Genomic DNA, 27,329 nt, shown 5'->3' with positions numbered 1-27,329 from the left:
AGTGGTCAATCTCTCACTGCTCCCAGCTTCTGCTTGGTTGGTCTTTAAAAGGTGAGTTTCTTTTCCCCTGCCCCAAATCTCCACCATCTCTAACCCTCATCACTACCCTGAACAAAGTAAGATTTAAAAATCCCAAGAGCACAGATGGGAACATTGAGGTTCAGGGAGGTGCTGTGACCTGCCCAGGGTCACACAGCACACAAATGCCAAAGGCTAAGGGTTTTTGGTTGCTCTAGCGGGGAAATGCCAGCCCCTCAGCGGCTGACAAGCCCAACCCCTCAGAGCTTCAACTCCTCCTCCCTCCCCCATGTCAACAAAAAGAAACTCATTTTCTATTCCTGGCTTCTCTGCCAGCTCAGAGAAGAGACTGAGTGAAGAAGAAATGTCTCCAAATATACCCAGATGGTCTTTCCTGACTTCTCAGTTTTGCTGTCTGTTTTGCGAAATCTGTTTTCCACTAGACTCTGGGAACTGTAGGTGCAGGGGCCTGGGTAACAGCTGCCCTCCTCTGGGCTGGGTACCTGCTCTCCCGAGTTTGTGTCCTGGGGCTGTGTGCTCAGACTTGACCATGTTTGGGCATGGAGGCTCGTCTCAGACGGGAACCAAAGGCCGCTTCCCCAGAGACGGACTGGGAGCCCAAACTTCCTGCTGGAGCTCAGGCGGCCTCTTTTGGGGTGGGGGCTGGGGGCCAGGCAGAAAAGTGTCTGCCGAAGACTCACAGGGCACCGGGGAGACTGTGAGTACCAAGTTCAAGGGCACTGGGGAAGTGACTTCTCCAGAGACTGGGGCTGGGGGGGAGATCTTCGTGGAGGGAGGCTGGCAGTGGGAACTCCCTCCCTCGAGGGGCTGTCCATCAGGATTCTGGGCTCCAGAGGAGCGGATATTGTGTCACTCGGGACTAGAACTGCTGGACCCGTGGTCTGGTGGCCTTCGGGGGGCCAAGGGTAGGGGTGGGTGCTCCATGGCCCAGTCACTGTAGTAACTCAGCGCTCTGGCCCTCAGGTCTCAGCTCCCAGAGCAGCCAGAGAGCGGCAGCCTGGAGACCAGGACCGGTCCTGGCACTTGTCACCAGGGGAGGGGGTAGGGCAGAAACAGGCCCAGCAAGAGCACTGGGGACTTCTGATCCAAACCTTCAGGGTTTTCTTTGTTAATAGTAAGAGTTAATATTTATGGAGGGCTTGCGTTGGGCCAGGCACTGTGATACACATGATGTTCGGTACATCATTTGCTCTTTGTCAGAACTCTTGGAAGCAGGTACTATCATACTCGTTTTACAGTCACAAGGTTGCTAAGTAGCAAAGCCAGGATTTGATCCCATGTCTGATGACCTCAAAACACCCCCTGTCCCTCACTCCACCAGACCCTTAAACACTGTCCTCTATGCCCTGTCCTCTTAAGGAAAAGGAGGTCAACCCAAATACCAGGTCACACAGGACCCTCCAAAATCCTGTCTTGCTTGCCCTTTCTTTGTCTTTCCTAAATCCACCCCAGACCTCTAGTGACTTTTCTAAATGGGAAGCTATATCCCCAAAGTCCAGAGATATTTAGCAATTCTCAAAACTGAGATAGTCTTCTTAGAGTCTAACTGAAATCCCTCCTTTTACAGCTGCAACCCATTTCTTCTTGTCCAGACCCCAGGGGATGTCAGCAGCTCCCAACCTTCCTCCTGTCTGAAGGCTCTCACTGTGCATGTTGTATCCTATGACCATATCCGCATCCATAACTTCTCCCCATTCTTTTATCCTGCGTGGTCTTAGGAGGATTTATCAAAACTCTGAAGCCTACTCCTTCAGTGTGGGCCACAGTCTCACCAGAGCATTGCAGACAGGTGGGATCCGAATGAGTGGCAGATTCCAGACTGTTCTGTGACAGGGAGCCTCCCATCTCTTTTCCTCCTGAGTTCTCAGACCTGGTAGCACAGGGTCCTGCCTTCCCCAGCCTCAGGAGTGCCCAGGGGCTGGGAGGATACCAGAAGCTGTGCAGCAGAAGGGCCAGTGCCCCTGGGGCCTGATTAGCCAGGAAGGCAGGGCAGGCCTCCCCCCTTCAAGGATGCCCCGACTCTCCCAAGAAAGGACTGGTTTTGTTGTGAGTACTCAGGCTAGGTCCTCCCTCCAAGGCAAGATTCCTTCTGGGCCCCAGAGACTTGTGTTCCACAGTCCTGGGGCTGGGGCCAGGCGCCAGTGACCGTAGACAGTCCTGGGGAAGCAGGCCATGTGGGCTTTTAGCCCATCCTCAGGTGGCTGCGTTCCTGTACCTGCAAAAACGTGGATGGGCTTGTTAAACTGGTCCCAGGTAAACAATGATGTGGGCTGTCCCACTCCCACAAGACGGAGAGAGAGAAGGACAGAAGTAATAGGACGGAAGAGAATTGAACAGAACGTCTTTCTTTGTCAAGGGAACATTTTTTCCCTTGTGAGTTTGTAATGTCTGTTAGAATGCAGGGAAACCCCACTTCTCAGTGCCCCAAATGTGGAAGGAAAAGTCATCATTGTGTGAGGGAGTCAATCATCTTGGAGGGAGTGACAGGGCTGTAACCTTGGTATCTGACCCTGGAATCTCCACTTTAGGACACTAGGGGAGGGGGAACAGCTGGAGGGGGGAGGACAGGGGGTCAAGCATCTCTGATTGGACACTTGAAACAGTCCAATAGTTAGGAGAGAAGCCTGAGTAGAAAATAAAGCACTTTGCTGAAAAATCCCTTTGGACTAATAATGCCTATCTCCTGGATACTCACTAATTCATAAAAATATTAGGTTTATTACTTTAGGGACCTGGTGGGGAAAATAAATTCCTTCCTGATGTCTGGCTAAAATTTCCCCTACAACAGGGATTACAGAGAAAGGCCCCATGGCCCCTGTATCTTTGGTAGAACTGCTACCTTCAACAACAAACGAAACACCAGCACAGGAATTTACCACAGGCTGCGAGGCAATGCACAGAGGGATGGGAAAGCTATACAAGGACAGAAGCCAGGAACCTCTGGCTCCAGGCGGCACACGGGTGGCAAGAGTGACACTCCTGGAGGGTGTTCAGTGCGCCCAGCAGGGGAGGGAGGGGCCCTGCTTGCCCTGGGGAGAAGCAGATTCCCAGAAGAAAAACGAGGGGCTTCCGGCCCAAGAAGGCGGAAGGGAGGAAGTTGCCAGTCACTCCCCTGCAATCTGCTTTGGCCCAGGGCGGCTCAAGTCCCCCGTATAAGAGAGCAGTTGCTGAGGCCACGTAATGCCTCCTGCCCTTGCTTGGAGCAAGGAGGAGGCTCTTACAGGGTCCCAGTAGTGGAGACACCTCCTGCCACCCCAGTGCCTATGGCTGCCCTCTGGGGGTCCTGCTGCCCCTTCTTTGCATGCTGCCCCCGCCCAGCCGGCCCTGCTGTGGGACTGTTTTGGCAGAACTGTGAAATGCTCCAAGCTGTTCTGAGACAAGTATCCTAGGAGAAAGAGCACGGACGGTCCACTTCTGCAGGGAGGATATTAGTTTATCTCCAGTATTAGTTTCCTATCGGTGCCGTAACAAAGTACCACAAACTTGGTGGCCCCAAACAACAGAAATTTACATACACACAGTTCCGGAAGCCAGAAGTTTAAAATCAGCAAGATGTTGGCAAGGCTAAATCAAGGTGTCAGCGGGGCTGTACTTCCTTCAGAGGCTGTAGGGGACAATCCGTAATTCCTTGCCTCTTCCAGCCTCTGGTGGCAGCCCGCGCTCCCTGGCACGTGGCCACATCACTCCAATCTCAGCCGCCCCGGTCATAGCGCCCTCTCCTCTTTTGTGTCTAATCTCCCTCCACCTCCTTCCTATAAGGATCCTTGCAGTTACATTTAGGTCTACGTGGATAATCTAGGATAATCTCCCCATCTCAAGATCCTTAATTTAAAATCTTTGCCATGTAAAGTAACGGTCACAGATCCTGGGGCTGAGAACATGTGTATCTTGGGGGCCACTACTGAGCCTGTCACACACTGTGTGACCTTGGGCCAGTCACTTTACCTCTCTGAGCCACAGGTCCTTCATCTGTAGAATGGGGATGATAGTACTTGCCTCTCAGAGGTGGGGGGAGGCTTACACGGGGTCAAAAAAGCCCTCTGAGGTTGCCAAGCTCCATATAAAAGTAAAGATGATGTTGATATTTGACCACCTTCTTCTCTCACCTGTCCTCCCTTCTGTGGTTTACCTGTCACCTGTGCTGATCTCACGTCTGTTTGCCTCTGTGGTCCTAGAAATGACTGCTGTCCCTTGTGGACATGGGGAAGAAGTTGGTGATGGCCCAGAAGCGGGGAGAGACCCGAGCCCTTTGCCTGGGTGTGGCCATGGTGGCGTGCGCCGTCATCACCTACTACATCCTCGGCACGACCGTGCTGCCCCTCTACCAGAAAAGGTACCGAACCCTCCCAGCCTGGCCCCATCCTCCGGCCTCTCCCCTAAGGGTCTGGTCTGCAAGGAACCCCAGGCTTCTTCTTACCCTTCCCCTTGACCCTCACACCACGCAGGAAGGTCTGGACAATCCTCATTCTTAGGGTCAAGGGTTCAAGTGCAGGGAGGGTAGGCCGGACTGGGCCCTGCACGTCTGGAGTTCTGGAACTTGGGCGTAAAAGATGCAGGAGGCCCTTCTCACAAGAAACAGCAAAGGAGACCAACACCTCTTCCCTGGTGGTCCAGTGGTTAAGAATCTGCCTTCCAATACAGGGGACGTGGGTTCGATCCCTGGTCCGGGAACTAAGATCCCACATACAGCAGGGCAACTAAGCCCGCACGCCACAACTACTGAGCCCACGCACCTCAACTGGTGAGCCTGCGTGCCGCAAACTACAGAGCCCATGTGCTCTGGAGCCTGCACGCCACAACTAGAGAAAAGCCCACGCACCACAACTAGAGAGAATGTCACGTGTCTCAACTAGACAGAAAACTGCATGCCACAACTATGACCCGACGCAGCCAAAAATAAAAATAAAAAAAAAAAAGAAAGAAAGAAACAGCCAAGGATCAGAGCAAATGCCCCAGTGTGAGTCTGATCCCAGGAGGAATCAGAGAGTCACAGAATTTTGTAGCTCATCTGCATTTTGGCTCTCTTTCACAAACCTCTGAGTCAAGTGGGTACCTATCTTCCTGTTGAATATCTCAAGTGATGGGGAGCTCACTACCTCAACTGTATACACCATTTCATTCGGGGGCCTTTCTGATAAGTAGGGAGTGTCTACACTGAGCCAAAAAACTGTTCCCTTGGAGCTCTGCTCTGGAATCTCAGAGAATGTCCCATGCCTTTGCTGCCTGACATGTCAACCACTTGAGCTTTTAAAGGAAAAGCTGTGAAGTCCCTGATCCATGTTCTTTTTTTCTTTTTTTTTAAATGATTATTCTATGTTTATTTATTTATTTTATTTATGGCTGTGTTGGGTCTTCATTTCTGTCCGAGGGCTTTCTCTAGTTGCGGCAAGCGGGGGCCACTCTTCATCGCGGTGCGCGGGCCTCTCACTATTGCGGCCTCTCTTGCTGCGGAGCACAGGCTCCAGACGCGCAGGCTCAGCAATTGTGGCTCACGGGCCCAGCCGCTCCGCGGCATGTGGGATCTTCCCAGACCAGGGCTCGAACCCGTGTCCCCTGCATTGGCAGGCAGACTCTCAACCACTGCGCCACCAGGGAAGCCCTGATCCATGTTCTAATGGGAGCAAATATGCTCAGTTCTCTCAGCCTGATCTTAGGATAAGTCTCAGACCCTTGCCTCTGGCCACGTTCTAGTGGCTGGCAGCCCCCTCAGTCTGGCAATGTGTCTCCTGCCTGGCAAATGGGAGATGAGTCACAATCGATTCACTGGTGTGTTGTTGAGCCTGTCATCCTCTGCCGGGCCTGCTCCTGCCCCACTTTTTCCAGCACTGGAGCCATTCCGGGCCGGAATCTTACCGAGCAAGGCACCGCTCAGAGCAGCCACGTGCCTCCAACACATTTTCTCCGGGTTAAGCGCCGTCCCCGTCATCTTCCCCACTCGGGAGACAAATCAAGCCCCTCCTCCATCTACTCTTTTTAAAGGAAAGGGCACAGATTCTGAAGCCATCCATACCTGGCTTCAGGTCCTGTGTGGCCTTGGGAAAGTCACTCGACCTTTCTGAACTTCTCTGCCGCCCTCTACAAGAGGAAGATGTTGTGGATAAGGAGTCTGAGGTCGGGCTGCCCATCAAAATCACTGTGAGGAGTTTTAAAAACGCACCAGGGCCTGGAGCCCACCTACCTTAGAGATTCTGATTCACTTGTTCTGGGGTGTGGTTTGGCCATGACAATCTTCACAAGCTCCCCAGGGTATTGGGTGAGCAGCCAGGGCCGGAACCACTTATGCAGATGTTGTCCAAAAGGCCCAAAAGCGTTGATATTCGGATTCTACGATTCCTGCCCTGGGCCCAGGGACTCTGGGGTCACGCTCCTTTAGTGCCAGATGCTGAGGGTCTCGGCCCTGGGTCTCTCTAAAGGGGTTCACACTGGGCAATCTGTGCCATCCAGGTTCTGAGATGTGTATGTGTGTGCACCATCTCCCCAGCGTGTGGACCCAGGAATCCATGTGTCACCTGATTGAGACCAACATCAGGGACCAGGAGGAGCTGGAGGGCAAGAGAGTGCCCCAGTACCCGTGCCTGTGGGTCAACGTGTCATCCGTGGGCCGGTGGGCCGTGCTGTACCACACGGAGGACACTCGGGACCGGAACCAGCAGGTACTGACCGGGGGGCGAGGTACACATCCCCTTACCCCTGGCAGGCATGTGCGCCTGTCCCTAGCTGGTTCCCTATCCCCGCTCTGGAGAGCGGAGGCCGGGAAAGATAAACCCACTTGACCAGGGGCCACAGCTGGTATGAGGTCCAGACAGACTTAGCTCTTCTGCATTGGAGTCAGACAGACCTGCCACTAAGCAGCTGTGTGGTGGGAGTAGCCAACACGGCCCCTCTAAGCCTCAGTTTCTACATTTGTTGAAGCGCTGTTATGAAGTCAGGGACTGTATATGATGTACCAGGCTCGATGCTGGGTGGATAGCAGGCACGACAAAGAAGCTGTTAATGGTCTTGCTTCATCCTGTAAAGTGAGTCACATGAGAGGCCAGACCCAGAGCTGACCCCACAGAGAGGAACCCCTGTGACTCCCACCTGCAACTCTAGGAAACCAGAGGCCCAGGTTTGGAGCAACCTTTGGAGGCCAACACTTGGGAGATGTTCCCATCACTGCCTCTCAACACCCCCCCATCCCAAATCCACCATTGTAGCCCTCTCTATAGGAAACACAAGTTGGCCCATTTTCACTCACTCATTCACTCGCTCTTTCATTCAGCCATCGCTGAGCACTTCCTGTGTTAGGGGCTTTGGGTTCAAGAGGAGAGAGCTCATACGTGAGATAATACCTAGTAGAGAGGAATCAGTGCCATAGGGAGGAACCAAAAAAATTATGGGCGTTAAAGGAGGGAGTGACATTTCCTAGCACATTGAGGTGAGGGTATCAGAAAGGCATTTGGGTTAAAAATCAGGCAGGTACAGGTTACACAGAAATACGGGGTGGGGGACATACATATCAAGGGGAGGCAGAGAACAAGGCACGGGGAGAGAGGGCCGGGTAAGAGAGAGATTCCAACACCGGCACAGACAATGCCACAGGATGGGGTGTAGCAGGAAAAGGTTTCAGAGGTAGCCTAGGGTCTGTTCTCAGAAGTCCTCCACACTACCAAAGTGGACAGTTAAACTGGGGTGTTTTTTTTGTAGTTTTTTTTTTGTTTTTTGAGAGAAGAAAAACTTTAATGAAGAATGCTGCATGTTATAGAAGGTAATTAGCTCTCATATTAAAAAAATATTACAGAAAACACTTTCCTGAATTTTTTTTTTTTTTTTTTTTGCTAAAAGGACAGTCTTCAAGGGTGTCTGAGAGTGAAAGCAAGCACAACACAGTAGGAGAGAAGGAGGGAAGGTTGAATTCCAGCATTCCCTGACACAGCACAGTTAGGGAAGCTCATGAAGCAACCATTTTACAGAGAATGGGATTAGGCATTTATATTCAATCAGAATTTTTTTTTTTTTTTTGAGCTTTAACAATTCAGCATAAGGAAGGAAACTGAGAAGGAAAGATGGAGGAAGTGTTAAGCTTATCCACAATTGCCATTTTACAGGAAAACACACTGGTTCAACCACATGAGATGGGCAGGTTAGTCTTCCCCGTGTAGCCCTGCAAATACGTAGAGCAAATGCCAAGGCCGTCTGGGCTCGGGGTTGACGTACTGGGTACACAGTTTGAAAGAGACTCTGATTCCACCAGGGCTGGTCTCTCATCAACCTGCGCTGGGAACACATGAAGTTCCTTTGCATTTGCATCAAAAGGCCAGAGCTTTGCCTGGAAAAACCTCACACCAAATAATGCTCGTGGTGCTGGCTTTAACAGGGAGTAAAGTCATTTGCAACTCCTAATAGACTCCACCATTTCCTGGGGGAAGGTTCTACTGATTACCAGGGATTTAAATTCAAGCAAACCGTAAAGAAGGGAAATACTAATGATATTCTGGCGCTGTATAAGCTGTGTGCCTGTCTTCCCTGCCAAGGACTACCAAACTGTGGAATTAAAATGTGATCAGGGAAGCTGGGGTTCCTCACCTCTGTCTGTGGGTTAGATGCATCTGGGGGACTTAGAACCAGGGTCCCACACCAGACCCACTGAAGCAGAATCTCTGGGCTCTTCAGGTGATTCCAAGGTTCCTTGGGAATTACTGCTGTGAGCAGCTGGGAGTCTTTAAAGGATCTGGGGTCCTGGCAGCATGATCAGAGTGACGTGGAGGAATGTGGGGTTCAGTTACTGGGGAGAGAGGTGAGGGCCACAGCAAACACCTGGGACAGCTTGGGTAGGGATGGATGCTGACAGTCAGAATTTGGCAGCTGATGGAATGGGAAGGGGGAGGGTGCCTGGGGGGACAGTGGGATCACTGACAGTGCCAGGGGGTCATGGAGAAGTGGGTCTGGGCAGTGCAAGGTGCTCTGACTTGTTCTGTCATCACTAGCCTGACTCGGCCGTGCCAGATGGAGCTAGAGCCTCCAAACCCACCTGAATCAGCTTCTCCCAGGACCCCTGCCTCTTCTTTGGCATCCAGGGGCCCCTGATTTATTCAAGGATCAAGAAGCAAATTTTCAAAGACAAGCAGAAGTGATCACTGGTGCAATGGGGGCTGGGAGCAGGCTGGTTTGTAGGCTGCCACCCCGGTTCTGAGGCTGCCAGAGGAGCGAAAGGCCAGATCTTCTCCCTAATGGGCTGTCAGCAGCCTGTGAGACATGCCTCTGTCTGGCCTTGGAAGGACAGCCCTGGCAGCCACTGGATATTCTATCTTTTATCCCATAGCATCCAGGCACGACCAGGAGTGGTGCCAATGGCAGGTTGCCACTCTGGCTTGACGGTGGAAGTGGCCTTCATGGTTCTGCCAAACAGCTGGGTTGGTGCACCAGCTGTTCCTCCCACCTTTGTTCAGCCCCTTGCCGTGCAAGGAGCCAGTGCTCCAGGCCAGCTGGGTGTCTTCTGGAATCACGTGTGAAAGGCCTGGCAAGGCTGTCTCCCCCAACCCCTACTATGAGGAAGGGTGTCGCCAGCCCACTCTTGGATTCTTCCATGAGACTTAGCCTGGGGGGGTTCTAAGCCCCTTCCCACGGTCTATGCTGAGGACAGTGACACTGCAGGGCCTGGGGGAGAGGCTAGATCATTTAAGGTCCTTTAGACAACTCATGGTTAGCTGGACCCAGGGCAGAGGAGAGAGGATGCAAGTGGGCCCCAGGCCTCTGAAGTTGGCTCTGCAGAGTAAACTCCTGTCCAGTGTCTAGAGAACATAAAGGATCTAGAGTGATCCGAAGCTGGCAAAGAATACAGTGGGACCCCAGGATGGGCACAAGTCCCCACTTCGGAGCTTGTCCATAGGCCCCTCCTTAAGGGAAAGAAGGAGTATTGTTGCAATTTCATAGTTAAGTCACAATATTATTATTGTTATTAATAGCATCTTCCATTTATTGAGCACGTACTATGTCCTGGGCTCTGAGCTAAGCGCTTAACGTGCATCATCCTGTTTAACCGCCATGACAATTCTGCTAGGCAGGCACCCTCACAAACCCAATCTACAAGGCTCAGCGAGGTTGAGACATTTGCCAAGGTCACACAACTTGGAACTTGCGGTTGAACTCAGACCTGTCTGGTTCCATCACCACACCTTTGCTCAGTGGGCTAGGTTACCCAAGGTCACAGTCAGAGACATTGGGGAGATAGGACTAGGCCCTCTGAGCTCAGGATTCTGCATCCACCTGCTACTGGGACCCTATAGTACCCAACAAATCTGAATGCCAGATTCCTCAGGAGCCAGCTTCTCCGCAGCCTCAGCTGCTCCCTGACTGGCTGGGGACGTGGATCTACATGTGGATGCAGCTGTCCCACTCCCCAGGCTGTCAGAGCTGTGATGCAACCATTCTCTGTACTGCTGGACTGAATGCTGTCAGGGCAGGCGGCTTTGGGGCAGGACCTCATTTAAATACAGGGAGCAGCCCAGGCCTGGGGAGAAGCTGGCTCAACACTGTCGCTCGTTTTGATCTTGGACGTGATTGGACGAGGGCAGTGGTCCTCAAACTTTAGTGTATGGAGGAATCACCCCATTGCTGGGGCCCACCCTCAGCCATTCAGAGTGAGTAGGGAGCCTGTGCTTATGGCCAGCCCTCCAGGTAGTCAGCTGCTGAGGCCGTGCGGGGGACTACCCTCGCAGAACATCTGCCGGAGGCTCACATAAGCAACATTCAGACCACCCAGCAAGGAACAGAGATAAAACCAGGGTCTCCACTTTGTGCCTTCTCTGCGGAGCTTTCCATCTGGACCTCATCTGCCCAGGCCGGAAAGTTCCTAATCACAATGAGCAGTGTCAGAATTAAACGTGTCCCAGGCTCTGCCTGCACAAAGCTCTTTTAAATGCATTCTCTCTTTCCTTTGAATCTCAGTGTCAAATACCAGCTGGCCAACATCTTTTGTTTGGCTCACTGCAGAGTTAGATCTCAAAGGGTTTTCAATTCAAATTTTCGCCAATATTTTAAAATTGTGAGGGTCCGCATTAAAATCTGGTTTTCCGGCTTCTCTTAAAATATTGGAGGTCTGGCTACAGTAGGTCTTCTGGATGGCATGGCATCAGTTGTCCAGATGGAGTGATGACTGCCAGTCTAGAGGCATCTGGCTCTCTCCTTCTCACCGGGACCACCCATCCCCTGACACCAAGTGTCAGCTGGCACCTGTCATCTTATTCCCTCCCCTACTTCACCTGTGGATGTTACCTGCCTGAGCTTTGTAGACAGCTGAGTGTATGACCTCTGCCCTGAATCGAAATGTAGAGCCCACTCAGCCTGTGTCCCCCACTGGTCTCCTTAGACAGATAAGTTTGAAGTTCTTTAATAAACTCCTTTGAAAAAGATATTGCTATTAACCCATCTCAGTGATGGAGACATCAAGGCTCAGAATGGTAAGCCATTTGCCTAAGGTTCTGAAGCCAATGGGAGCAGAGCCAGGGCTCCAGCTGGGGCCCCTATCTCCAGGTGTGCAGCTCCAAGGCCACCACCCTCCCAAACGACACTGTGTACACACCTTCTAGAACCACGCCACGTGCAGCCTGCCAAGCTTTGGACAGTCTTGGCTCCCACCCAGGGGCCTGACTGCAAAGCTGACGCTCATCTTTATTCCACGCCGGGCGCTGAGAAGCAGGGATGTCCAGCCCCACGGGTGCTCTTGCTTCTCCCTGCAGTGCTCCTACATCCCAGGCAGCCTGGACAACTACCAGATGGCCCGGGCCGATGTGGAGGAGGTTAGAGCCAAATTCCACCAGCGCCAGGTTTTCCACTGCTTCTCCACGACTCGGGAGAATGAGACGAGTGTCCTGTACCAGCGCCTCTACGGTCCCCAGACCCTCCTCTTCTCCCTCTTCTGGCCCACCTTCCTGCTGACCGGTGGCCTCCTCGTTATCGTCATGGTGAAGATCAACCAGTCCCTCTCCATCCTGGCAGCCCAGAAGTAGCCCCATTCTCACCACCTCACTGCTCGGGCCACCAGGGGCTGGATGGGTCCCCGGGCTACTCCTCACTTGTGTCCCCACGCCTCCTCCCCCGGCCTTCCCACCCTCCCCCCTCCAATACGTTCTGTCTTCTGCTGCATGGATGGTCTTTGGGAAATCTCTTTGTTAAGTCATTTCCTGCTGAAGAAGGTACAGTGGCTTCCCCAGACCCAGGAGAATGCAAGGCCAACCAGTGATGGCTCTCCTTTCCCTGTCCCCGCTCAACTGACTCAAACTTCTTTCCTACTGTGCCACTGTCCACTGCACTGATGACAGTGATTCTGACTTCTGTGCCTGTGTCCTGGCAGTTGGATCAAAGACCTGCTGGTCCCACCCAGGAAGCCATCCCTGGGAAACCTCTGTTCCTTCTTTGAATTCCACTCTGAAAACAACAGCAGCCCTCATGGACAGAGCACACTTAGAACATTGCTTGTTTTCAGGATTCTCAGAGCTATATACATTTTTATACCAATATTAACAAATATAGGTACAAACTTCTGGTCTTAAAGCCATGGGGATATAACGTACAGCGTGGTGACCATAGTTAATAATACTTTATTGCGTATTTGAAAGTGGCTAAGAGAGTAGATCTTAAAAGCTCTCATCACAAGAATAAAAACTGTCACCGTGGGGAGATGGATATTAACTAGGCTTATTGTGGTGATGATTTTGCAACACATACTACAGATATCGAATCATCATGCTACAAACTTGAAAACTAATATAATCTTATATATCAATTATAGCTCAACTTAAAAAAACCAAATACATAAAAAATAACAAGAGACTATAAAGAAATAATACTAAAATACATCAAAGTAGTAACAGTGGGATGGTGGTTAACTGTAACTTTCTTCCCTCTTTTTATTTTTGGTACTTTTCTAAATTTTCAACACTAGGAAGGTTTGGTTTCATTGTGTTTGTTTTTAATCAGAAAAGTAACAGTAGATGTTACTTTCGAAGGAAGCTTGAAAGGGTGAGCTCCCCATCACCAAGCAGATGCAAGTGGCCTAGGGAAGGGGTTCAGCTCCAATCAGAGACAGGTTTTTGAGAACACACAAGTTTAAGAACCCTGTATGGAGAGAAGGTAACCGCAGAGATGGGGATTTATGATTTACAATGCAGATAAATACAAGGCACTGGCCCTGCAGGGGAAGTCCGTCTCAGTCTTGGAAAGGGGATAATTGGGGGAAGCTGTCATCTCTACCATTACCACTCCAAAAACTTGACCTAGAGCAGTCATTCTCAAAGTGTGGTCCCCGGACCAGCAATATCAACATTCTATGGAGGCTTGTGAGAAATGCACATTCTCAGGCCCTCAGCCCAGCCCTACTGAACCAGAAACCCCAAGGTGGTGTGGTGCGGAGTGGTTGCGTGGGGTCCCGAGGAGATGGACAGCACTTTGTGCTCTAACAATGGCTGCAGGGGACCTGTGCTGGAGCATGAGATCCAATGGTGTACAGAACCAGGGTCCTGTCACTGGGCTTTTTGGAATGAATCAATGACTTTTTTGTGAGCTCCAGTCCTGAGCTGGACATGAAGTTAGGCTGGTGTCCCTGAAGCTCCTCCCGGAGCTGTGATTCCAGGTGCAGCCCCTGGGGGTGAATCCTATCTCCACTTCCGCCAGATTGCATCCCCCTGATTCTCACTTGTTTCATCTATAAAAGAGAGACTCCCCCTTAGGGTAGTTGGGAGGGCTGATGAAGGTTTGACACATAGTAGGTGGTCAAAATGGAAGCTGTTGTTATAACAGTAACAAGTAATGAATACTCAGAAACTTCCAGAAGAAATTATACCAACAATAATGTTAACTAGCATTTATTGGTGCTTATTTATTCCATGCCAGGAAGAGTGCTAAGCAGTTTGCCTTGTAAAAATTCAGTGAGGCCCTACTGAACCCACCTCACAGATAAGGAGAAGGAAAATAAGACAGTGGTTTATATATGTGGACTTGTAATGCATACTGCCTGGCTTCAAATACCCAAACCTGTTATTCTCTAGCTGGGTGACTTTGGGCAAATAACCTCTCTGTGCCTCAATTTCCTCGCTTGCAAAACAGGAATTAATAATAATATTTCCCTTTTGGGGGTTGTTGGTATTAAATGAGTTATTGTGTAATGTTCCTAGAATAACGACTGGCACATGGTAATTGCTATATAAGATATTATGAGAAACTGAGGCTCTAAGAGATCATTGGCCAAGGTCAACCATATAGTAAGTGAGGAACTGGGAATCAAGCCTTGGGCTGGGTGATTCCAGAGCCTGACCTGTCAACCACAGTAGTTGAGCTGATTCAGCTGAAGGACTGAGGGACCCATCCACCCAAAGACCCGGGGGCCAGGTGAGGAACAGTTTTGCATCCCGGGAACCCCCATGGTGTCCTCATGTAAGTCAGGGATCTGGGGGAGCACCTGGAATCTGCACCAACTTCTGTCACTTGCGGCCAGGGATCCCTGATGCAGCTTCACATCCTCCAGGTTCTTACTGAAGACAATCCTTCCAAGGGGAGGTAGCACACCATTCCCTGGAGTTTCTTCCTTCTGAGGTCAGGGACTTCTCAAGAGCCCTGTGAGTCTAGAAAGTCCCGGTTGGGGTACTGTCCTATAGTTCTTTGGGGGAAATTAGGTAAGGGGTACATGGGACCTGTCGGTGTTATTTCTTACAACTGCACGGGAATCTACAAGAAGAGAAAAGTCCCCATCATGAGTCTCATTTATAGGGCTTCCTTTGCATATGCTTTCCATGCACCTGCATTTGGGGCTGAAATACACAGAAACTCAAGATTATCCAAACAGCCCCTGCAGGGGAAAAGGCCATGACCTTCTAGCAAAAAGTACCTGGGGATGTCCACCCCACTGCTCCATGCATTACTAACAATGATCTTCATTTGCTTGAGACAAATGCCGTCCTCCTGTCAATGAATTTGGCCCACTTCTATCAAATCCCATACCTGCCTGTTGCTCACAGAACTTCGTGGCCAAGACGAGAGTGACATAATGGGCATTTAAGCATGATGGAGTTAGACACGGAGGAAAATGGTTTTGGAATAATGGCTGCCTGGGAGCAGAGAGCCCTCATCAGTTCTTAAAAAAATCACCCTGCTAATGAAGTCTAGTGCTTCCACTGTTTTTGCTTTTTCTCTCCTGAGCCAGTGACTCACACCTGAAGAGGTGCACCTGGATCGCTCCCTGCAACCCCCCAACTCAGATCGCCTGGTGGAGGTCAGCGGCAAGGGGAGGAGGAGGGGCAGAGAGTGCCTGCCTTCAAGGAGCTGATCATCTTCTTGACGCTCCTTCTCCCTCCTCCCCTACCACTATCAAGGGCTTCCTTCTCCATAGCGAAGAACGTAATTTATGCAAATTCAAAGTAATGCGATGTAAAAATATTAATAAAATCTCAATTTTTGTGACTTCCTGAAATGATGCCAGCCTCCCCGACCCCCATCAACAATTCATCTAAAATTCCTCCTAATTTCAAAACTCCTTGGGTGTGTGGATTGTAGACTGCAACACTCTATTACTAATTGACAGTACACGCTGGTGCATAAGAATAGTCAATGCCTTTTGCATTTGGGGGAATTTGAATTATATGAAATATTTGCAAAGATACTGTTTGAACAAAGTGCAGCTGTCTTATACCTCACCAGCCACTGCCCTTTCACACGTAGGGAAAAGAGTAAGACCAAAGGAAAATCAGGAAGACATGAAGAAATTCACTACACTCTAGGGTAATGGTTCTCAAAGTGGAGGACTGCAAGGTCAAAACTCTTTTTATAATACTATTTAGATACTACTTGCTTGTTTTGCTCTCATTCTCTCACCAGCATACGCGGAGTTTTTCAGAGCTTATGTGACATGTGATATCACAAAAGACTGAATGCAGACATGAGAAGCCAGCAGTCTTCTACTGAGCCAGACAAAAAAGAGATTTGCAAAAAGGGAAAACAGTGTTACTTTTCTCAATAATTTTTTTGAAAATGTAATTATTTCTCATAAAAATATGGTCTTTTTGTTAACATGTAATGGGTATACCATTGTTATTTTAAAATAAATTCATTTAAATGAAACATTCTGAGTTTTCATTTCTAAATGGTAAACATTAGTTAATATAACCCATATAAACCAAATCTCTTTGGAGTCCCAACATATTTTAAGATTGTAGAAGGATTCTGAGACCAGATAGTTTCAGAACTGCTGGCCTGGTGAGTCCAGAGACAGACAGGGTCCCCCTGCTCTTCCCAGCCATGCCCTGTGCACATGCAAAACCCTCCTCTAAGTTTCATCAGATTCCCACTGGGGGTCAGGAGGAGAGCGTCCATTTTCCCCATCTCTCCTGGTTCCGGGTTGTCTCTTCCACAGGTGGGTTAGTTTATGGACTATCTTCCTATCCACAGGTGCTTTCCTGGAACTTCGTCATGTCAATTCAAATACAGAATTCAACATCTTTCTAGATTTCCACAACTCTCCCTTCTCACTCATATCAAGCCTGGGCTCATCAGCCAACTTCCTTAAATGCTAAGGAGGTTGGGGAAGAGATGTATATAAATGCAAAGCAATCAACTCCAACTGAATGTTGGACCAAGGTGGTGATTCATCCCAAAGCTTGCACCTTCCGCCTCAATTAGAGAGACTTCAATCTCCCATAATCTCCCGCATCTCACACCAACCTCCCTCGATACACATAAAAGAAAAACAGGGGTTTACTTAGCATCTGCAGCTTTAAGACTCATCTTCTCTCTCCACTCCCAGTGAGACTGTTGCCCTGAGCCCTCGTCTGTCAATTCTGGAGCCTCTACTTTTCGACACTCCTTTGATTTCTTATATTCAAATGCAAACTCATATTCTCTGAGGGTCAGTAGTTCTTTAAAGATCATCTAGTGCTTCTTCACTTTCTGATCTGGTGCTTGAACCCTCCCTATAACATTCCCCTTTGTCAACATCTCTTTTGACAAATAACTCACTGTACTGGGAGGTAGCTACTTCCATTTGTGGATGTATTTAGCAAATTACATCCGGAACAAGAATCTATCATCCGCAATAATAATAAGAGTTAACATCTGTTGAGCACTGTAGGCCAGGATCCGGGCTAAACCCTTACATGTAAGGTCCATTTAACCCTAACAATATCCTTTAGGCTATTATTACGATCTCCACTTCATAGATGAGGCAACGAAAGCACAGAGATTTAACTCGCCGCAGGTCAGAAGTCAGTAAATAGCAGTTAGTAAATAGCAGAGCTGGGATTCAAACCTGAACAGTATGGCTTCGGGCTCTACTCTCTAACCACTGTCCATCCTGCCCCTTCATCTCTGCCCCATATCAAAAATGGAAAATTCCCAGCAGGGCAAGTTCAGTACTGAGAGCTTTTTAAGTGCCTCTATATACCTTCCCATGGAGCCGAGGCTCTCAAATGGTTCCCTGGAGCCACACCTCTGAAGAGTCCACAGATGTGGAGTGAGGCCCAACCATATGCATCTGAAAAAGCTCTGCAAAGATTCTGATGGGGAAACTGCCAAGATGGACAGGCAGATGGGGTTGGCTACAACCTGCCTGACGCTGTGATCACCCAGCCCACAGCCCATGAAATACCTGGCACCAAGAAGGCATGCTATGGTCCCATCAATCCCTGACCTGGTCTCTCTATTAGAAAGCAGAATGGAAGAGAGGCTGGGCTGACTTGTCCCTTTCTCAGGGATCCCACACTTCTCTCGGTCAACCCTGCTTTTTTTTCCCAAGTGTTCCCAAACCACTGGTTCAATAGCCCATTCTAGGATGCGTCCAGGAGTTGACAGCATGCTTATTTATACATAGCTTTAGGATTTTCTTTTGCAATCATTAATAAAAATTGAATTATGTGACACTTTCTTGGTATCTAACTAATTATTCTGTGACTCTGTTGGCCATGCAAGTGGTAGTCTTGGAAACATCTCATATATATGTGTCTTTAAACACCGTTTTATATGCCCTCCGTTGGTTCTTTCCAACTCCTGGAACTGAAAGTTTCTGAGCCACAAGCCAGAACCTCACTGGTTTGGAGTAGCCTGAACCCTCTGAGCACCTGCGAGCCTCTTAGCCATGCTGGACCATCACGTCCAGTCTTTCACCTTGTGGGGAAGATGGGAAACCCAAACAGAAATAGGTGTCAGGTGCCCCTCCATCAGATCACGTGCCCCAAGCAAACTCGGTTATATTTACTGAGTCAGTTGTTTTTACTCTCTCTCTCAGAACACGTTTTAAAAGCCTTTTTCTTATTCTTAAATTTTGGGGGAGGTAAGTTTCAGCTTAGTGTAACCTTATTCTTCTGGTTCTAAACTACATATTTCATTTGTGTTTGGAGAGGGGGCCTGCAGGGAAGAAAGCTCAGAAAAGTGAGAGTTCGAATCTGGCTTGTCTGTGACCCTGGGCAGTTTATTTACTCTCCCTGAGACTCCGTTTCCTCAACTGGAAAATGAGCATAACATCTTTTGTTTTATAGGGCGCTTGTGATGACTCAGTGCAATACTAAACGTGAAGCGCTCAGCACAGTGTCGGGTGTATAAAAGATGCTCCGCAAATGTTCACTCTCTATTTGAGCAAACGTGTCTCCTTCCTCTGATTATACAGATTCTTCTCTGTTTGAGCTCAGAGAGCTTCCCAGCACCCCTCTTTTCTCATGCACAACTTCTCACTTCTCTTTCTTGTGGGCGTCACTGAGGACCATCTTGCATCTCTCTCCCTTTCAATCTGTTTCTAGCTGTGTTCTGTCTTAAAAATTTCTGCCACAGAGAGAGACTGTCTTTGCTTTGAACTTTCTTGAATCTACTTGTATAAACTCAGTTCTGGAGGAAAAGCAGTACCTGGTTGAACCGTCCAAGGGCCAAAGGACCAGTTTCCATGATAGTCCACTTCATGCGAGAACCACCAACATTGACAACAATAGGTCTGGCTGGAATAATTCTCTCAGTGTGAGGCAGGCAAATCCCTCGGCCCAGAAATCAGGCTGAATTGGAAATTAAATTGCATTTCCATGCCAACTGCAAGATGCTTATATCCACAGCTAATTTATCAAGGTGATGCCTCATCCAGGAAGCCCATGGGAATAGAGTGGCTGCATCAGCAAGGTTACAAGCTTGTGTCTGATGAGATGGACTTTCTTTAAAGCGCAACTTGAACCCTTCAAGTTCCTCATTTGGGGGTTTTTGCACTTACTGGCTGCCTCCTCTGTGCCAGGCACTGTGCCAGGGCCTGGAGATGTGGATGCTGGCGGGAAACGGCGCTGCCTTCTCCCTGCTCTGTGCCAGTGGCAGAAAGAGAATCCCATAAGCAAAAGATTCCCAAGCCACAGCACTTTACTTAGCTATCCAGGGTTGAGTTGTTTAGGAAGGTAGAGAGCATTACGGATAACTTCATGGTTAGGAATCTGATTTCTATATTGAACACTGATACTAGTCGTTCACAACGAACAAGGGTGGCCAGACTCTTCACCCAGCCCTTTACACTCATGTATTCCATTCTCCAGGCAATGGTGGGAAATAAATACATGATGATTATCATTATCCCCATTTTACTGATGAAGAAACTGAGACCTAGAAAGTACGTAACTTGCCTGAGGTCATTGTCACCCAATTAATTGATGGTAGAGCTGGGATTTAAACTAAGGTCATTTCATAGCAGAGCCAATGCCTTTAAAGGCCAGATTACACTGCTCCTTTATTTCCCCCAACTTTTAGTTCTAAAAATGTCCAACTACAGAAGAGTTGCAAAATTAGTATCTAGGAGACGCATACCCTTCACCTTGGCTCCCAAATTATTATCAATACTTTGCCATATTTGTACTCCTTCTCTGTGTGTGTGTGTGTGTGTGTGTGTGTGTATTTGTTTTTCTGAATCATTTGAGGCTAGGCTCAGGGACATAAAACACAAGTCTGGTTTGGAAACCTCATGGGGACGAGTTTGGCTGGAGAATGTGTTTGTAGCTGCGGAGACACGAGCAGGAAGCAGGTTGAGACCATGAGATGCCGGCTGTGACAGCCAGGCCTGGAAGTTTGGGGTGTGCTCTAACATGGAGAGGACAGGCAGTGATACAGTGCAGTGAGAGCATAAATTTTATTGAAGGTATTGGGAAGAATTAAAAAATTAAAGATGTGTATTCAGAGAATGGTATTTTTATGGTCTGATTAAATATACATGCTTATTGAAGGCAAGGCAGACGATACAGTTCTTTTAACAAGAAGAACTTTAAAAAATAACCATTGATCTCAACTAAAACCCAGGATATTTCAGTTTATTTCTTTTCTGTTTTACTTTTTCTGCCCACCTATCTATTCACAGATTGGAACCTCATTGTACTTATAGTTTTGTATCCTGATTTTTCACCTTATATTATGTCAATAGCATTTCTGCTTGTTATTAAGTAGTCCTCAAAATAATTTTGCAAAGGTTTAATATTATTGCATCAGATGGATGAACCAAAATTCAGTTAGCCCACTATTTTTTGACTGAAGTTGAGATTGTCTTCAATTTTTCACTATTATAATGTAGTACCATGATGAACACTGCTGAATAAAAGTCTTTGTGTACATCTCTGACGATCTGCTTAGAACAGACTTCTAGAAGTAGGGCTCTCTGGTCAAAGGGTTGCATGGACTATCTCTTTGTTTGGCGCTGGTGTGGGGGAGACAGGAGGGGAGAAGTGGAAAGAAATGCAGTCTGCGGGTTGCAGCAAAGCAGTGAGACGTGATGAGAGTTTGGACTTTGGGGACAGCGTTGAGAATGGAAAGAGTGACAGACAAGAGAAACACCAGGGAGAAATAATCAATAGAACTCAGTGAGCAAGATAACGGAATGTGCAAACTGGGGACACATACAGAGAAACAGTGAAGTCAGGAGAGAGAGGTCTGCTTTGCTTTTACGAGGGTTGAGTAGAGGGCACAGGAAGACATTCAAATCGAAGGACTTATGATCCATCCTCCCGCCCTCCCTTTCTTCCTTTCTCCATTCATCCCTCCATTGAGTCAGGATCATCGACACCTTGCTAAGGGGATAAGTGTAGTTGGAAAGATGGACTTGGGAAGGCAGAATACAGAACCGGGGCCTTTAATGGGCACGCAGGGCAGAGACTTTCAGGAAAGGAAAGTGGATTCAGAGGCCCAGGTTCAAGGGCCAGCTTTGCCACCCACCAGGTGGTCTCCCCCTGGGCTTCTCGTCTGCCTGGTGGACCTCTCAGCTTCCCCTGAGGGCCTACTATGTGCTGGGCCCTGTGCCAGGTGCTGGGGAAGCAGCAACGGCCAGGACTGTCCCTGCCCGTGTGAAGCTGGACTCTCAGGGCACAAGCCAGACCAGAAACAAATGAGTAAATGTGTGACGTAATTGCAGGAGGGCTATGCGGGAAAATGAGGCAGCGTTGGGTGGGAGGAAGTGCCACTGTGCACAGCGGGGGCGACTGTAGACAGGAGGGGATCTGAATGAAGTGCGGGAGAGAGCCAGAGGAGAGCTGGCAGAGAGTGTCCAGACGGAGAGTCAGTAACCGTCAGGACCCAGAGGCTGGAGGAGCTGGGGTTCCAGCAAAAACAACATGGCCTGGTGGCCGGGGTGCACTCCTGGAGGAGAACGCCACCAGAGCAGGAGGCCAGAAATGCCGGGACAGATCACGCGAAGGCTGCAGACCATAGACGAAAGTCTGCATTTGACTCTGAATGTGGCAAGAAACCACTGGAGACAAGAGTTGTGAGCAGGGCGATTATGTCTTTTAAAAATATGGGAGTGGATGAATAGCAATGGTTGAATGGATTAAAAAAAATTATGGTATATCCCTACTCTGGAGCATTATTCAGCCTTAGAAAGGAATGAAATTCTGACACATGCTACAACATAGATAAACCTTGAAAACATTATGCTAAGTGAAATAAGTCAGACGCAAAAGAGCAAATACGGTGTGATCCTACTTATATGAGGTACCTAGAATAGTCAAGTTCATAGAGACAGAAAGTAGAATAGTGGAAAGGGGCTGGGGGGGTGAGGGTGGAGGGAATGGGGGATTATTGTTTAATGGGGACAGAGTTTCAGTTTGGGAAGATGAAAAGTTCTGTAGGTGGATGGGGATGAGGGTTGCACAACAATGTGAAATGTAATTAATGCCACTGAATTGTACACCTCAAAATGGTTAAAATGGTAAATTTTATGCTATGTATATTTATGACAATAAAAAGATATGCGAAAGGATGCTATGCAAAGAATTGTCTCTGGGGTGTATTACTTTCCTAGGACTGCCTTAACAAAATACACAGACTGGGCAACTTAAACAACAGAAATTTATTTTTTTCGTGGTTCTGGAGGCTGGAAGTCCAAGATCAAGGTGCTGGCAAGTTTGGTTTCTGGTGAGGCCTCTCTCCTCTGCTTGTAGATGGTCACTCTGTCCTTCTTGCTGTGTCCTCACACGGCCTTTTCTCTATGTGTGTGTCTCTTCCTCTTCTTATAAGGACATCGGTCCTATTGGATCAGGTCTCCACCCTTATGACCTCATTTAACCTTAATTTCCTTTTAAAAATCTTACCTCCAAATACAGTTACATCGAAGTTAGCACTTCAACTTATGAATCTGGGGGGACACAATTCAGTCCATTACAGGGGTGATGATGTTGAGGGATTGGACGCAGAGTGTTTCTTTGGTACTGTATGGGATCTTCAGAGTCACAGCTCTGGCTTTGTGATCTTGGGCAAGTTATTCAACCTCTCCCAGCTCCAGGATGGGAATAACAAAAGTAGGTAACTCACAGGGCCAGGGCTGGATTGACTGCAGGGATCCTTGTAAAGCCCCAGCAAACCAGTAGCACTCCAGGGACGGTGGCAATTGTTGTTCCTCCTATGGGGCCTGTGAGTTTGGCATGACAGGCTGCTGTTTCTAGACTCGTGAAGCAAGGACAGAGTTAATCAGCCCAAGGATGGCAGGAGCGTCCTGCAGTCCAATATGCCTGGTGGCGTAGGAGTATCCCAGGCTCCAAGGCACAGCGGGTTCCCAGCTGATGTTTACAGATAGCAAGCTGCAAGCCTGGGCTTGGCTCTGCCTGTCAAGCACAGATGGTTTGAAAAATGACACCCAAACTGGCTCAGGGTTAATCAAAAGATTACAGAAAGAAAATTGGGGTAGGCTAACTCCAGCCTCTCAGACACAAGCCTCAGAATCACATCTCCCTCCCTGATTCCTGCCCAATTATCTGCCTCTGCTTCTAAACCACCTCATTCCAGCAAGAAGTGAAAATTGGCTAGACTGGAATTACAGTGGCAATGCTTGCTGGGTGGTATTTCATTTCTTTCCCCTCCCTGCAGTCTCAGCTGTCAGGCTAGTTCTCCCATATTTTTTTGTGGTTTGACTGGAGAAGGGGAATATGTGGATGATGGTCTGGGGTGTAATCTGGGGGGTACAGGTCTCAGCAGAATCCTCCAAGCTGTGCTGCTTCGGTCAGAATGGAGGCCTTAAAACCTTGATTTCTCAAATAAAAGCATGTGTCGCCTCTTGGTCAAGCTGGGGAAGAACCAGTTTTGTCTTTTTTACTTTCCTAGGCCGGGTCTGAGTTTTAGAAATGAAGGGAGCATCATATAGGAAGTAAAACTGGAACTTGGAGACAGACAGCCTGACTTCCAATTCTGACTCTGTCCCGAGCTGGCTGTGTGACCCAGAGCCAGGCCCCTTCCCGTCCTGAAGCTCAGAACTTCTTATCTATAAATTGGGTTAACGAGAGCTCTCCACCTTCTAGGGTTCTTGTGCGTATTAAATAAAATTGTGTGTGCGGTGCTTAGAGCAATGTCGGGCACAGAGCAGGTGCCATGCGTAGTGTTGCAATGATTGCTATAAAATCTTAAAATTCCAAAACTGGAAGGGACGCTTGAAGCTAGCAACTCCCTCATTTTAGTGATGAAGAAACGGAGGCCCAGAGAAGGGAAGGGTCTGGAATCGAAGGCCCAGCTCCCAATCTGCTACTCTTTGTAGTTCTAAGACCACAAGAAGGAACACAATGGCTTCAAGAAGAGAGGACCATGGTGTGCTTTAAGTTCATGGTCCTCCTGCCCTCATCCCAACAGGAGGAAGGCTTTCTTCCGTCTCCAGACTCTGAGGAGTACAGGGAGTGGGATCCCTGGCAATGGTAAACGTTTTTCCTCATGTCTCTTCCTGGAGTCCTGGCTTCCATTGCATCCAGATGGCCTGGGGTGCCTGTACAAGTTTCTCATCTCTGCTTCTTCTGCACAACTCCCTGCCCTCCAGTGGGGCCCTCAGAGCCTGGGTCCTCCCTCCTGCCCTTCCAGTTGGGGCGCAGATGGACACTGAGGAGGAACCCGGCCTCCCCTTTGCGCATCTGGCCAGCTGTAGTGGGCGGGCAGCAAGGGCCATCCCACAGAGCACTGGAGAACTGGGATGCGAGAATGGCCAGGCCCCTGGTCTAGCTTGCACTGATCTCTCATCTCATCAAGGTCCCTGTGGCTGGTGGCTTCTGTCAAACTCCTGCATAGAAATTCAGAACAGGGAGATGGGGCGTGGAGGCCTCTGAATCAGCCTGACAAAGCCCAGACCTCAAAAAGGGACTCCAGTCTCACAGCCTGATGTTGCTGGGCAGGAAACGTGATTAGTCATCATTTATTCAACATCCATCTGGTGCTCAAGGCATCACCAATAAGCCCCATGCAGTGAGTGCCCATGTTCTCACAGGGGCAAGGGGATGGCCAATAAAAGCAAAAACCACTAACTGAAAAGGATAATTTCGGCTGTTGACAAGTTCCCGATTACGGAAGATGTAATTGAGAGTGACTGGGCGTGGAGGGGGCAACTTTGGAGGAGCTGTACATCTAGAGAAGAGCCGGAAGAAGACTTGACTCATAGCCTTGTTTCTTTCGGCTCTGCCTCCTTTCTGTTGGCTACGAGTCCGAGGTTTAATTGCATGAAAAGAAGAGAAGGGTGGGAAGTTGACTTTTCCTGGGCAGCTGTTATGTGCTGGGTGCTGGGTATGCCACGTGCACCATCTCCTTGTAGCCCCATGAGGAGGGAATTACTGGCCCCATTTCCCAGGGGAGGACACAGACTCAAGGTGGCACATGGCTTGTCCCTGGCTATCCTGCCAGAAAGTGGCAGGATTTGAACCCAGGACTGTCTGGCTCCAGAGCTGTGCCCTTGCTTGCCCTGCATCTTCCTGCCGCCCATGGCTGCCTCACATGACCACGTCCGCTCTCAGGAATCAACAGCTGTCTGGGACTTGGGACTTGCGGTCTGATGAGAGAGGTGGTCTGGGGAAGATTCTGTGGCCTGGAAGATTCTGGAATCCTAAGAAGAATGGGAAAGGTGAGGGTCACACTGGCAGGGCCAGGGACCTCTGGGCCTCCAAAGGCTGATTAAGACCTGATTTGATCCACTCCACCCTGTGTGTTTGTACTGCAGCCCTCCCGCCTGCCAGAGGGGCCCATTTCCAGCTACTTTTAATTTGGGAACAAACCAGCCGGTCCCCCGTGGTCCTAGAGTTAATAGGATGTCTGTGCAGCAGGGCTAGGATAAGCAGCTGAACAAATTATTCCTGCCTGGTATTGGTGTCATTTGGAAGAAAGGACCAGTGGCCCCAGAGAGGGACAGCCTTGGCAGGTGGCGGAGGTCCCACCTTCCTCTCTCTCCTCTGCTATGGGACAACAGGGACCCCAGAGAGCTCCTGGTCAGCAAAATGAATCAGGGAGTGATGGGTCTGCTACGGAGGGGCAAGGACAAGAGACCTGTAGGCTGGGATGAGGGCTACTGGACATGGGAGAGCCAAAGCGAGCACACTGCCCACCCTGGCAGGCTCTGGCTTGGGACTGGAGAGGCAGGAATGGACAAGAATATTGGAACTTTCTGCCTATGACAAGGCACAAGCACTCAGAGGTTCCCAGTTGCAACCAGGGAGGGGGCTGAGCTAACATGAGCCCTTTGCTCGCCTGAATGGCCAGGACAGCAAGCCAGCTGGGGCCCGGGCTGGTGGGGACTCTACCTTCCCCAGCAAAGGGAAGTGCACACAAGCTGAGCTGCTCAGGAGGCAGGAGGTGCCCTCCTTCTGGCAGAGGGCACTGTCACATCTCACAGGCTCCAAGATCCCCAGAGTCAAGGTCATTGCTTTTTTTAGACAATTCTAGTAATTCTAGACTGCCTGGTGCCCTAAAACTTGTGTATTTCTCCACTGGCAAGACAATTTCTCACACTTACCCTATAAGAATGGAGCGCAGTGAGGGAGGGCCCCTCATGGGTGAGGAGCTTGAGACAGCAGGTGTCTGGGCCCCAGCGCACCTGTCCCAGAGGTGATTAGTGCCTCCAGGAGAGCACGCATGGGTCTGTCTTGCTGACCTTGGCCTGTGGGGCGTTCCCTTTCCCCATCAAGCTTATTCCTTAACCCAGGTCATGCCACATAACGGAATTTGTCCCAACCCCTTGCAAGACAGGTGGCTGCACTGAAACAACCCAGCAGGTACAACCATTTCTGACAAACCCACCTACAAAATTAGTGGGAAGCTGGTGGCACTCTGCCGGTGACAAGGTGGGGAGCAAAGCCCTCAGGGGCATCCTCTCCAGCCCCGTGGAGAGGCAAGCACCTGGTCTTGACCCCAGTAGAACTCAGGTTCTTTTCCAGCCCTGCCACTCATTGCCAGCTGGGCGACCTGGCTAAGCTAAAGGTCCGTTTCCTTAAAACAATTAAAATGGAGATTGCAATGCCTACTTCCAGGGTCAGGATGGGGCAAGGCAAGAGAGGTGCCTAGGGCATGCAGTTTAAGGAGCTCAGCTCCCTGCAAGTGCAGGGTCCCCTCTTGACCTGCTTGCTGCCAGCCTGTGACTTGTATTATCCTTGTTAAATTAGAAAACAGCCTTGCGTGGTTGATACTGCTATTATCTCCAATGATCAGGGAAGAACCTTGGTTTTGGGAGGTTGTGCAACTCACCCAAGCTCACACAGCTGGTGGACCACAGGGCTGGGACTCCAGCCCAGTCTGCCTGAGGGCAGAGCCCTCCCCACATTCAAGGTCAGTTTCTTGAGGCTCCTGAACAGCAGTGGGGCGGGGAGGCAAGAGGAACGGCTTGTCTCCGATGGGTCTGAAGCTGAGGTCTTGCCTAGCACACAGAGAACCGACCTGGGCGGGGAGGGAGGGGGAGCTGGGGCTCTAGGGCAAGGTTCTTGAGATAAATCTTACACGGTCAGCACCGCCCCCCTTCCAACCCCGCAGCTACGCGGGTGGCCAGGACAACTAGAAGCTCTCCTGGATTGGATTTCTCCCTCCTGCTTTGCGTTGGC

At 49.4% G+C, this 27,329-nt stretch overlaps 1 protein-coding gene across 1 annotated transcript; it reads left to right on the top strand.

The window, feature by feature from the left end:
• The first annotated feature begins 487 nt into the window (after positions 1-487).
• On the top strand, positions 488-12,296 carry KCNMB1 (potassium calcium-activated channel subfamily M regulatory beta subunit 1). Its single transcript, XM_036845508.1, has 4 exons — positions 488-736; positions 4,215-4,372; positions 6,521-6,692; positions 11,757-12,296. Exons 2-4 carry the CDS (start codon positions 4,239-4,241, stop codon positions 12,024-12,026), a joined length of 576 nt encoding a protein of 191 aa, XP_036701403.1. The 5' UTR covers positions 488-736; positions 4,215-4,238; the 3' UTR covers positions 12,027-12,296.
• Positions 12,297-27,329: the final 15,033 nt, after the last annotated feature.

This window comes from Balaenoptera musculus, chromosome 3 (genome assembly GCF_009873245.2).
Source record: "Balaenoptera musculus isolate JJ_BM4_2016_0621 chromosome 3, mBalMus1.pri.v3, whole genome shotgun sequence".
Classification (NCBI taxonomy): Eukaryota; Metazoa; Chordata; class Mammalia; order Artiodactyla; family Balaenopteridae; genus Balaenoptera; species Balaenoptera musculus.
The sequence above is the reverse complement of the archived record's forward strand: the minus strand, read 5'-3'. Positions and strand labels throughout refer to the sequence as shown.